The following is a 13,031-nucleotide window of genomic DNA, read 5'->3' as shown; positions in this document are numbered from 1 at the left end:
CAATTTAAAAATATGCCTTCCTTTTTCCCAGATGATTTGGATCACCAACTATCCAAATCCTTTTAAACTATGTTTTCTGTTCCCTCTGCTCCAGCGTAGTATCACTGAAGAGAAATGCTCCACTTTGATCTCAGTCACCTGAAATACAACAAGTAAGGAGCAAAAGAAATAACAATATTCAGTTTTTCTTTTAATTCTGTTCCAAAGCTTGTATTCAGTCCCCAGTATAGAGGACAAATCAGAAGGCCCGTTTTACCATCTGCATGTGAGGTTTTGCCTCTCCCTTCCCGCCGCCCGTGCCCCGCGGGCTCCGGCCGGCCCCGGTGCCGGAAAGGCGTGACCGGGCCCCGCCCTCAGCGCTGCGGGCCCGCCATGGCGGCGGCGGGGCCGGTGCGGGCCCGGGCCGTGCTGCAGCAGAGCGTCTCGGCACGGCTGCAGGTGCGGCCACCCGAGCGCGGCTCCGAGGCGCAGTGGGTGGAGGTAACGTGGGCCGCGGGCCGCTCCGCCCTCGGCACGGCGCCTTCTCCCCGCGGCTCGGGGCGGCGCGGGGCGGGCAGCGGGAGAGCAGCGGGAGAGCGCGCCGTCCGTGCGCTGCGAGCGTGCGCCGTTGGGGAGCGGGGGCCAGTGAGGCGTGTGAGGGAAACACCCCCTGCGCCTTTTCCAGGCTAAGCTGCGCTTCAGGCCCCTTTCCAACCTCATCTCTGCTTTCCGCTCCAGAGCCCTCTCTTCGCCCCCTGCTTATCACCAAARGTTGCACTCAGTCCCTTCGGAAAGGGACGAGCAGCAGGAGGCCGAGGTCGGCGCCCAGCGGGTTCTCTGCTGCGTTTGCTTTCTCCCTGTGCTTCACAGGGTCCTCCACTGGCAGCAGTGCCTTCAGGAGCATGACTGCGCCACGACCAAACACTTCTTTCAAAYTGTTGTTCCTTCTTTCCATAAACACGCTTTCTCAGGGACATTACCAGCTTGGCTGGTGGGCTCAGCTGTCGGCTTGTCTGATAGCGTACACTTGGAAAAGAAAGGCCAGGTAGGCCAATAGGACTATGACAGCACTAGTTCTGATGTTGGTTGGTTGGTTGTTTTCCAGGCAACTAACTAAAAATGAAATTTAGTATGTAGACCACACACAGGTTGAGGAAAACATGTATTTTCCCTGTTTTCCTCCCACAGTGTTCTGCTGGGAGAGATAGGTAGGCCCGAGGACTCTGTGTTCCGTGTGCTGTGCATATGGCCCAGGGCACTATACGGAAACATGAAGGCTGCCCTTTGGAATACACTGCCCTGCTGTAGTTGTCACTGTTTGTGAGTTACCTACACTAGAATAACTCTCTTCTGCCGTTGTCAACTCTTTAGCTGTTGGGTTTTTTTTTTTGGTTTTGTTTTTTGTCTTCTTTAAAGACTATTACAACAGAAAGGGCTTAATATAGTCACTTGCATGATTTTTAAAAAGGAAAAATTCGAGCATCTTTAAAGGGTTTATGCATTCCTTCAACACGTCTGAATAGAGTTCACTGTTTGTCTTTCATATTATCTTTAAAAAGTTTCTCTGCTTGTGTAGCAGGAGTGGGTGGATCCAGCAGACCTAGTTTCTACTAGGCATGGTCTGGGAAGCCTGAACGTTTCAGGGAGAAAATGGGTGTCATCTGCCAGATACCGTGTTTCACAGATGTAGTGCACCTGTGTGCATTGCATTATGAACCTCTCAGTGTAACGTTAATTGTGATAAAATTTGCTTAGCCCAATCTAGATGAACTAGCTTTGTAATGACAGAAGTAAGTGTAGATCTAGCAAATAAAAGGAGAGATGTAATTTTGCTGGCTTTCATTTAAACTATCTGAAAAGGTACATGTGGTTGAGAGATATGAATAACTGTTACATGGCGATTATGCAGTTTATATCTCTTACTTGTTTTTAACATATTAAGCAAAATGACTAGGAAAATAATTGATAGCACCAAAGGAATCTGAAAGAGATTTCGGTGGTCGCAGCAGCAGATATTTTTCAGACGTGACCCTTACTAATGTTTTTCATGGGTACTTAGGAATCTTTCCCAGGCACCTGGACCTTTTTAAGAGAAATCTGTTTCAACAAGGACTAATCACCATGCAGAAAAAAAGCCTATGCAAAGTTCCTATTTTCTCTGGTATGACTACTTTAGAGGTCATTGGAAGGAACCTTTGCTGCTGACATTTTCTGGTAGGGTAATTTCACTCCCTATATATGCATGTCAATGCAAAACCACAAAAATAAAAATATTGACCTCATCAACTATTATTTACACCAACCWGTGTGTTCCTGATGTTTTATGACCACTTAAAAGTAGGTCCCCACCTTGAGACGTTTCTAGCATACTATAAATGGTAAATTTTGTATGTGGCTTTGAATAGCTTCTGAGCTGCAAGAGACCCCTGTGGGTGCTTTAGGAACTTCAGAGCAGATGTTCTTTATCTGCAAAAAGGTTAGGAGTGTACTTTATACATTAATCACTGCCTTCATTGTGTTTCTGTGATTGAGGTTTCTTTGCCTGTTGAGGATTATTGCGCATAGGATGTCTTGTTTATGGAAAATTTTGGTTATATATCCTGCATAAAAGGTTTATGTATACAAATACTTAGGAAGAAAAAGAARGAATTCCTTTAAAGGTAGGGGTGAAATAAGGTGTGGTTTGGTGTGTTTCATAACTATGGGAGAAAAAAARAATGTAAAATGAATATTCAGCTAAAAAGTATAAGCGCCTACCCTTTATGCAAGGAAAAGACTCTTTTCCTTATCTTATTTCCCTTGACTTGTTTTCTGGTTACTATAGCGAAAAGAGGTGSAAAGTACCAGGCATGGACTTGTTCTGTGACCTGTGGCAGATGATGTAATCTCTCTTTGCTGCACTGAATTTAAGAAATAAGAAATCTTCCTAGAGGGTAGTAAATCTGAACTTGGAATGGAAATGTCACAGAATAATTTATCTAAGTTAGTTTTGCAAACTGACTTTCTAAGGATTGCAAAGTACCTTTTTTTATCATCCATTGCCATTTCCTGAGGTAAAAAATATTTTTAAAGAAGGTAGAGTTAAGATAATATCTTGCAGAATATATTTCACTTTTGCAAATGAATTCCTGAAAAATACAGATTAATGTATTTAGTAAGGAAGGTGARGAAGGAGTCAGTTATTTAGTTTTTCCTGCAAATGAGCTAAAAAGCTGCATTTGGAGGCATCATTGCTAAGGCTSTCTATTCGGCATTAGGGTTGGGTACTTCAGCCCTTCATGATGCAGGTTGCCTGATCCGATGATTACTTAGGACAGTTGTATAATAAATGCCACTGTCACTGCCAATGTCACTGTGTAGGTTCCCTACAGAGGCTGTTTGCACATCAATATGTTGAATTTATGATCTTATTTGTGTTATTTTGCTTGATTTTGTGTGTGTTACATACGGCTCCGAAGAGCAGTAACTGGTCTTTGGTAGGTTACAGAGGACCTGCARCAATGGCAATGGTTTTGCTTTGGTTCAAAAGGTTTCCACATTACATTGACAATRAGCACAAGTCTTAAGACACCTGGAACACTGATAGAAGGTCAGACTGACATGTCATTATTAGGTTTGGTCTTGTAATTGCATTCAATTKTACATCTTCTATTCAATTAAGAAAACTAAAGAACAAAGTAAGACTTAACAAGGAGCTGAAACATGGCATGCACGTGTTGAGCCGCACTTATCAGTCATAATTGAAACTGTAAGTTTCAGCTTATAAATAGTTGCATAGTTTTCAACTATATCATTGTTGTAAAGCATTCTAGGGGACCATAAACATACAGTATAAATAGAAGCATCCTTAACAACTTTAACTTGTCTCTGAATTAATTGTTTTTCCATTTAATCTCCTGTCCCTCTAATTTTYTTCAATGTGCATGTCTCATACAATGGTAAGTAGTTTATTCGAAGACAGATATCAAATAAGGACAGAGACTGGAAAAATAATGAGTGATTTTGCCTAGTTTTTGTCTCTCTGGCCTTAGGACTTGCCAAGGTGACGTTACTATTTTTTTTGTCTCTTTAAATGAGCTGCTTTTAGAATATCRTTACTTCTGTAACAGATTGTGCAGAAAAAAGACACTCACAATCTCCAAATTAAATTATTTTCTGTGGTGTGTGCTGTATCACGGAATCACTTATTTCTATAGCTGAGGTCAGCCATATACAATGTCAATGTATTTGGTGTATTTTATAAAAAATATTTTTATTAGCAGCTCTGTGTGCATTGTTATTATCTATTAATATCCTGACACAGGTCTGTTTCTGGAATCAATATTTAGCTAAACATGTAAGGATATCTAATGTTTGGCAGTCTGCATTTCTGTCCCTTATTTGAATACGTGATTTGAAATGTCGTTTGATGTTCAAGCCATCAAATTTCGTAGAGTGTTTATGAAATATGGCAGTCATTTGGGAATCTGTATAATATTCTGYAGTGGTCAAAATGAGTTTTGGAAGGAGGCATTTAGAGCTGCTGAAAGTTCTCATCATGTGACATTTTGGCTACAAAAAAATCTCTTTTATCAGAAGTTAGTCACTAGAAAAATAGTTGAGAAGACATAGTTTTTCTCAGTCATTGTCTTGAGCATTTTGTTTAATGTCTGCAATAACAAAGGGATTAAATCTCATGTGTATAGTTTTCTTCACCAAAAACCTTTATCATTTAAAGAAAAGGGGAAAAAACAAATAGTGGAAAATTTTTTTAAGTATTTTTTAGAAACTATTCACATTTTCTCTCGGTTTGCTTTGATAATATTGATATTAATAACTCTTTCCTATCCCAATCTATTTAACATCTCTTCGGCRGTATTTCACAAGTTGACATTTATGTTTCTTCCAACAAAATTAAAAAGATACCTATTCTTGACAAAGCAGTGGTAAGGTTTCTTTATATATTGTATGCCTTTCTGTTTTTTGTCCCAGAGAAGTTAAGTAATTGGGGTGTTGTGTGTGAGACATAGTTGCTGTTGGCTGCAGAGCCTATCAGTTTGGCTTAGTAAAGCATGGGTTGTCACACATGCATTCCTCATGGACTAACCAAGTGAGCAGAAAACCTACACAAGAGTTTTCTTGTGCTTTCTCCTCAGTGTAGGCCTAATTTTTCCCTCAAATACRTAGTCCTTACAAGTAGTCTCTCTGAATGCTGAAGAATTGGCTTATCCTTTACTCTGTAACAATCAGGTGAAAGGTTCCATTTTTCCAGTTAGATTTTACCCAAGCTGATAAATAGTATATTGAATAACTTTATTCACAGTTGCTTTACAACTTCACAGTTGCTGGTCATCATATTTAAATATTTAATTAACATACTCTGTGAGTTTTTTTCAAAATTGTATYGTACTATCAAAATAAACTTTAGTTCTTTGATAAGTTCTGTGGTGTTTGTCATGCTTCATAATTGGAAATATAATAATTCACACTGGAAATYATTTTAACATTACATTTGATAGGAAAAAAGGTTAAATTATTTTTTATGCTGAATTTAAGTACAGTAGTTCTTCCTGTCACCATGTCTATGTTAATACTGTACGTTGTACATTCCAACTAAATTTGGCTTCACATGGAACTAATAAATTGTTTTAATTCTGTGTAGAAGCATTGTGCAGATAATCAGTATATATCGTACAAGCTTCCATAGTGTGTTGTATAAACTTGATATCTGAAGCTATATTAAATAACTGAAGCTATACTAAATAACTAAAACTACTCTTTGAACCTTTGTCTGGCATRTGATTTTGTCATTTTTTATACCAGTTTTGATGATAAGCATGCGTAATAGACAATGAGAAACATTGACCTGGTTTACTGTAATCTTTTCTAGATCCAGAGAGGCCTTGTTATCTACATATGCTTCTTCAAAGGTGCTGATGAGGATCTTGTCCCAAAAATTGGTATGACATAATCTGTATAAGTTATTGTATTGTTTGAAAAGGGAAAAGAGCGGTAGGGGCAGAGAAGGTGGCAACCATTTTGACAAGCCATGAGATGGCATCATTCTAAATCAATCATCTGGCTGAAAGAACAGTTTGGTCTGTCTTGTTTTGACAGTTGTCCATGCCTCTTATCTCTGTCCGTCTGCTCATGACCAACCTAGAAAACCAATTCCCATGATAACATTCTAGCAAATGGAGAAAATGCTGCACCTGCTGTTTAACATATTACATGTGTTGGGCAGCAGGTTCAGTCCAGGACAGAACTGAATTTCATATAGTTCTTGGCTTGATTTGATAAGTATTTTAACACTGGTATCACTGTATGTACAGGACATTTAAAATTATAGCCAGTAGAGGGAGTTGTGTGGATAATGAATCAGTGTTCTTTCCGTCTCACTTCAGTAGTACTCACACTGCTAGCGTTTCAAGTGCAGTTTTCTGGTTCAGAAGCGATAACAGCAGCATCTGCAATTCTTGTCTTCTTCTCCATATACACTTTAACATTTACATTGAAGCAGAGAAAATGCTGTGGATAAGGTGAAATAGTAGTGATTTCTGTCTTCACCCAGTGCTGTTTTGGCTTGATTTTTTTTTCTTTTTTCTTTTTTCTTTTTTTAACTTTTATTTTATTTCTTCTCCCACCTTTCTTCCATCAGTAGCACTGGATCACCTAGAAAATTCTGTGATGCCACGTATTCCAGATAAAAGTGCCCCTTTTCTGTGGCTGGCTGATCCTAGTGATTTGGCTAGGGGTTGTGTAACAATAGGCTATTTCAGGCTCCTGGCTGGGACCAGCAGTGCACAAGTACAGATGCAATTGAAGATGCTGAGAGCAACTCTTGTGGGGTTCTCTCTTGATCTTGGAGGGCACAATCCTTCTGTGATGCTAAATATTTAAATCTATGATATGAAAATTTATTTTGTGCTTGTGGGAGTTTCATTCAAATGTTACTTGAGAATAATTACATTTTCAGTTGAGGGACAGCTAAAAAAGGCCAGAAAAAGAAAGTTCTGTTTCTTATGAAGAGATTACTCTAGGACCATCATCCCTGAGTGCGTGTCTTAGAGAATATTGTTCCCTAAATATATTTTCAATCTGTTTAGATATATGGGTTTGGTTCCTGAATCACAATTCAGATATTTTTGCTTCTAACAACATTAAACATTTATGGTTTTGGAGGCATGACTAGTATCCTCCCAGCTTTTACAGAATTGGGGTAATGATTAGATTTGTTACAAAAACATCAGAAAATCTAATGTTAGTAAATGCATTGATTTTATTTGCAAGTTTATATGTTCTGGCTTATAAGCCAAATTGCATCTGACCTTCCTGCCCACCTCCTTTCTTAAGTGACAGACTGGTAGCTGCATGTCTCGAAGTGGAGCTGAAGGGCATTCTCTCCACTTGAGACCGAACTGTGGAGCTGTGCCTTCAGCTCAGCTCAGTGCTGGGTCCTGCTCCAAGCTRTTGCAACCAGAGTGAACAGAGTCAGGGCAGAACACCCTCCTGAGGGTGGTRTCTCCTGCAATGTTGTGCAAATGCTGCCTATTTGAATATCAAGCAATTAAGGAAGGCTCACTAATTGGATTCTGGGTTCTTTTGGGGGTGTCCAACTAGAATTAACTTTRGAATTTTAGAGAGCAAATCACTTCCCCAAAAATAGAACTTTAAACATATGATATTAAAATAAATATCCTTCACATTCCTCGCAATACTCAGACATATTAGTTGGTAAAGTATTTATTGATTGTCCATGTTCATTTAATTAATAAACAGTTTCTTTTATTYAGTAGTTTGACACACATCAAAATATTTGTTGGATCTTGTTTATGATGTTCTGTTTAATTCACTTCAGTTATACTAACTCTTACTTTATTTTTATTTGCAGTCAATATGCTGTTGAATGTTAAATTAAGTGAAAATGAAAACGGCRAGTTTGTTTCTGTTCTTGATTTACCAGGCGACGTACTCATCATACCACAAGCTACCCTAGGTGGTAAACCAAAGGGAAGAAAGATGCAGTACCATGCAAACATTGAAAAAGAAAAAGGGTTGGAACTTTATTCTCAGTTTGTAGCTTTGTGTGAAAAAGAACTAGCTGCCAATGCCAAATGCATGGAAGCCRGTGTTCTTGTCAAGCATGGCACATATGGGAACAGGCAGGTGTTAAAACTGGATACAAATGGACCTTACACTCATCTGATTGAATTTTGAAAAAATAAATTGTGTCCCAAATACAGCACTAGTGTCTTCTTTTTTTTTTTTTTTTGTCTCCTAAGCAAGCACTAATGTGCTTGAATGCCTTGGGAGATACAGGGTAAAAAATGCTCACTCATCTGTATTGGTGTTGCCAATCCAATTGAATAGGAGGATGCCTGAGACTGCCTTGCTATACTGAGTATGTGTTTTATGCTCATATGCATCTGAAGTGTGCTTTAAATAAATGTTAATATTGTTCCAATAATTCAAAAGGTTTGTCAACAWAAATGGGATAATGCAGTCATTTGTTACTAAAAAAAGAAGTATTACATGTACAGCTTGAGGAAGTGATTTATAGATAAAAAAAAGAATACTAAAACTGTACTTATGTAAATTTTTGCGGTTTTGTTTCCTGTCTATAAAATGGCAATGCTTTCTAACTAACTGATAGATTGAAAACACAAATTCACTGAATTTTAACCTCCTAKAAAGTAGGTACTAAATAAGAAAATCCATCCTCCTTAACCAGAGAGTGTAATGGTGAGAGACTTGAGGTAGGGCCCTTGACAGGGCTAATCATGGACTATGCAGGGAAGAGTAAGTGAGGCACATCTAGAAACCAGCAGTATCACTGAATTGCTTGCTTGAAGTTTGCATTCCGAAATCTCTGATGTGTTTTGATAGACTGCCTGCTATAGCTTGCTCTATGTCCTTGTTACTGTGGTCTTGCTGTCTACTCAATTCTTTCATAACAGAGCCTCAGGAAAAGAACAGAAACATTCAAATGAAAACAAAAATAAAGATGTACAATGTATGCTGCCATCTCATTGTTCCCTCTGCCCMTCTTGCTTCCTTCCAGCTTTTTGTCCATTGAATCTGCCAGGCAGAGACTAGCTTTCCTTTTATAGACAGTATGGGTACATTTGGGGCCCCCTTCCCAGCTGACCCCCTATGCAGTTCTGTTATAAACATTATTAGCAGATGGTGTTAGGATATAATGGGAAATCCTGTCTTGAAAGGCAGTAAGAAYRGCTATATTAAAATGTGGCARATTCAAAACTGGTCRAAGTGTGTTCATAGTTTCTCTTTTTAATGCAGCATTATGGTTTGGAAGGGTTCAAAGTGAAATCAGGCATTTATATGGGTTGCAGCAATTATCCAGAATTGCCATTAGAGTAAGAAATTGTTCTGGAAGTTTTGTCAAACCTTATGGTTAGTGAGGATGGCAGCTTGTACAATCCCAAATTGTAGGCCTAATAGTAGTTACAAATACTCTGTCCTTATCTATATTTTTGTAAAAAACATTGAATGTGTAATCTTTAGACTTAAACTATTCCACGAGAATCACATTTTTTTTAACAGATACAAAGCTCATCGTTTTGATAAGAGGGTAATGAGATTTTTTTTTCAGGTTAGCATAATATATGATTAATAATTATGAAATAAATAAGGATATTGAATTCCTGGCAACTAATGTCACAGTTGAAAACAACCATTTACACAAATGGTCTGGAAATATTACTTATTGGGTCCCAAATGGCATATTTATTCATTAATAATTAAYAGTTATGATAGACACAATATGAGTCATGTTCAAAGTTCCTACTAGCRACATTTAAATAAGATTGTCCTGATGCAAATGACTAATACAAATTTATTATGATCTGTGTGCTTGAAAAAATATTTTAATTCCTCTTTCTATTGGGGGTCAAATCCTAAAAAGTGCTGAGTAATACCACTTTTCACAGACCTTACAGGAATTATGGGTATTTAGTATGTCTTAAGAATTGATCCTTTGAGTTATAATAAAAAGTCTTCAGTTTTTAATTTTCTTCCTGTCTCCAGAAAGATCTTTGGCAGCCCGGCAATTTGTTCTCTATATTTAAAGAACTCTGTGATTTCTAAGAGGAATAAGCTTAAAAATGTTTAGATGAAAAACAGACTTCCAATCAAACTCCATCTCTTAGTGGTCTGTCAAATAAARCACATAAAAACTAATGTACATTTCAGTGGTTTTCAGGACCAGATAGAACTCTGAAATTTCTGTAAAAAGGTGGATATTTGTGTTTTATCTGCCCATTTCTGATTTATTTGTGTATCCATCTTGGAATACCGATTTCTGCTATCTTCTGTTCCAGCGATTGGCAGCTTGTTGAATGCTGTGCCCTTTGTACTGCTTTATTTATATCTACTATCGATTCACAATCCATTTACTGAAGGAAGCAGTTTCTGAATAATATGCTGGACCATACTGAGAAAAAAATTGATTAAAATTACTTTTTCAAAGCCAAATGCTCATTCCCTTCAACCATGAATATGTGCTTTAAACAGATGACCCGACTCTACTTTAAATAGTTTCTGTTCTATGACTAGACAAAAACTCAAATAATTATCCTGTTCTATACTYAGAGAATATCTATTAGAAGATGCTTAATATTCCCCACTTCCTTGAATAACCTATAAAGTCAGGACCTCTCCTTATGCTATTATGTCTCTAATTCAGCTGCCACACAGGAATTGTAATATCAGGTTTTTGCGACCTTGTTTGTRGCATACACACCCAGTGTGTTGAAGCTGAGCATGTGTGGACTATGAACTGGGCTCATAAATACTCGCTAATGAGTTCAGGTGCAATGACCTGTTTTCTAGTCAGTAGTATTCCTGCTTCCTTCCCATGCCCTTTCTGGAAATTTTTACCTCTGCTGCTACACAGAGTATGCAACATATGAAATTRCAACATACAAATATTAATCCAGAGCCGGAAGTTAATAAACAGCATGTAGCCCAGTAATACTTGCAACTGTATTGCTACTGCTAGTGACAGTCCACAGGCTTTGTCCCAAGTGTTACAAGAGCTCAGCATGGAGGCTTATCACACAAACGTTCCCAGGCTTCTCAGAGTTTGGTTTTATTTGATTTGGCCATAATAATTTTTTTTTCTAAGGGCAGGAGGCTATGGCTAATTGGTTTTACTTTTATGTGTGACCACAATTGTTACATAGATATTAATAATTAGTAGCTATTCTGTGTAAAATGATCTATTTACGACTCTAATATAGTGTAATGGGGTACAGAAATACAGGCCTATTAATACAGCAGTAACCTTGAGAAGTGAAGACCTCAACTGCACTGTAAAGTAGAGGCATGGGATAAAAAGAGATGGAGCACAGGGTGGTACTGGAGGCTCTACCAACTTGCCAATGGTCTGTTAAAGAAATACAGACCTGGAGCTGTATGGACAAAACTATTCTTAGAGGTAAAAAAGAGAAGAAAGAATGAGTATATAAGGTAAACAAAAAGCAAAATACAGAAGATGAACAAAAAGAAAAATATAATTGCAGGCCAGTGAAGAAAAACCAAGGAGTAAAACTACTAGAACATGTGCAAAAAGAGCCCCAAGTGAGATCTATTTCCAAAAAAAAAGGAAAGAAGAAGAAACCATAAACACCAACATCATATTCCTGCAGGYACAGGACTCCAGATGCTGATGATCCACTGTGCTCCCTCTACCAAGTGAAAGCCACAAGGAGGTGAAAGGGCAGGTGTGACACCAGGAAAAGGGTAAGGGTAGATACTAAATAGTGCATCCATAACAATTTTTATTGTASTATTATTATTGAGACTTTCTGTACAATTTCTTTATTTCCTTTGTTTTTCTGCAATAATTAGATTTGGACTGGTAATATTTTTTTTAATTGCTAAGGTTGCAATTAAAATAACTTTGGTGTGGCTCCAAACATAGGATGGATTTCTTTTTGTCCATAGCAAGATTTTGCTCATAACAGTTTCTGCAGACAGTTGCTTCCCCATGTTGAAATGACARCCACTTGATGGGCTGCTGGATATRAGCCACCCTTGGTGGTGCTTTTCACCAGGTCTTTTAATATATGTGTGATGTCAGACCTCATTTACCATAAAAGCTCCACGGAAATTCTTCATTGTGACTCAATGCAACGACTGCTCTTTAGCCCGTCGTTGAGAGCAAAGTTCCATATCTACTTGGATTTAAAACTATGATCTGTTGAACCTCAATCTCACCTCTGGTACAAAAGCAGCTTCTTTGGAGATGGAGGGATGAACCTCTCAAGCTTCCATTATTTTTTGCTTTTAGCTTGCATTACTCTCTTCTGTATGGACTCCTACAAAGTTGCATTGTTTCTCTTGTGGARCTGGAGTAGCAGTATGCCACAGAGGACTAGAGTGGTCTTCACAAATGCACAGGCTTTACCTGCGGTCTGCCACCAACCTCTGTTGTGACTGACTTARTTTCTTAACTTCATTGCATCTCAATTCTCGCCTAATAAATGGCTATCTATTTTTGTCTTCAGTGTCTTGACCCTTACGATCACACATTGAAAAAAACAATGACCATCACTCTGTTTAATATATTGCACAGCACAGTGAGACGGGACTGGATTGTCAGGGAGATCCACCAGCTCCTTTATTCTAGACATGAGGGTCACAACTGATGGACAAGAACAGAAAGCAGAGCTTCCTCCTTAATCTGTTTCTTGGGAAAACAGCACCCAAAATGTGAGCTATTCTCTCAAGAATTTGGTGAATTTGGTATTTCATATTTATTCCTTCTTGTTTTCTTGAAACTCTTTGAAAGCAACTCATAACTWGGGAATCCCCCCAAGATTCTGTTACCAAAATTGCCATGTAAATACAGTTGAAAAGTAAATGGCATATGTGGACAAGAGAAAGAAACAGCAGTTAGAATAGCCCAAATAGTATTAATGCATTGCACATTTTCTATTTAAACCAACGCTGTCTTCTAGTTCAATTACTGCCAGTGTGTGGCTTTGGGCAAAGCAATTTTCTGCTCCACTTTTTCCATCTGTGAAACAAAGAAAGAGTGAAAATGGGGG

The 13,031-nt window shown here is 38.2% G+C and overlaps 2 protein-coding genes across 3 annotated transcripts in view; both read left to right on the top strand.

The window, feature by feature from the left end:
- The first annotated feature begins 346 nt into the window (after nt 1-346).
- On the top strand, nt 347-8,200 carry DTD2 (D-aminoacyl-tRNA deacylase 2). Of its 2 annotated transcripts, none has more exons than XM_057363551.1 (3): nt 347-438; nt 5,849-5,918; nt 7,850-8,200. In XM_057363551.1, the coding sequence occupies exons 1-3, from the start codon at nt 373-375 to the stop codon at nt 8,173-8,175; spliced, it is 462 nt and encodes a 153-aa protein (XP_057219534.1). In that variant the 5' UTR covers nt 347-372; the 3' UTR covers nt 8,176-8,200. The 2 variants fall into 2 exon arrangements, with proteins under 2 accessions (XP_057219534.1, XP_057246558.1); XM_057390575.1 differs by having other exon boundaries at nt 347-480.
- A 2,926-nt stretch (nt 8,201-11,126) lies between these two features.
- HEATR5A (HEAT repeat containing 5A) overlaps nt 11,127-13,031 on the top strand; it is a 71,750-nt gene continuing 69,845 nt past the window's right edge. Inside the window, exon 1 of the mRNA XM_057363669.1 lies at nt 11,127-11,721. The gene's annotated coding sequence lies outside the window, so the exon portion shown is untranslated. The remainder of the gene's footprint in view (nt 11,722-13,031) is intronic.

Source organism: Malurus melanocephalus, unplaced genomic scaffold (genome assembly GCF_030028575.1).
Source record: "Malurus melanocephalus ecotype Western Australia unplaced genomic scaffold, MMel_1.1 scaffold_0, whole genome shotgun sequence".
NCBI classification, from domain to species: domain Eukaryota; kingdom Metazoa; phylum Chordata; class Aves; order Passeriformes; family Maluridae; genus Malurus; species Malurus melanocephalus.
This window is presented reverse-complemented; position numbering and strand designations above follow the sequence as displayed.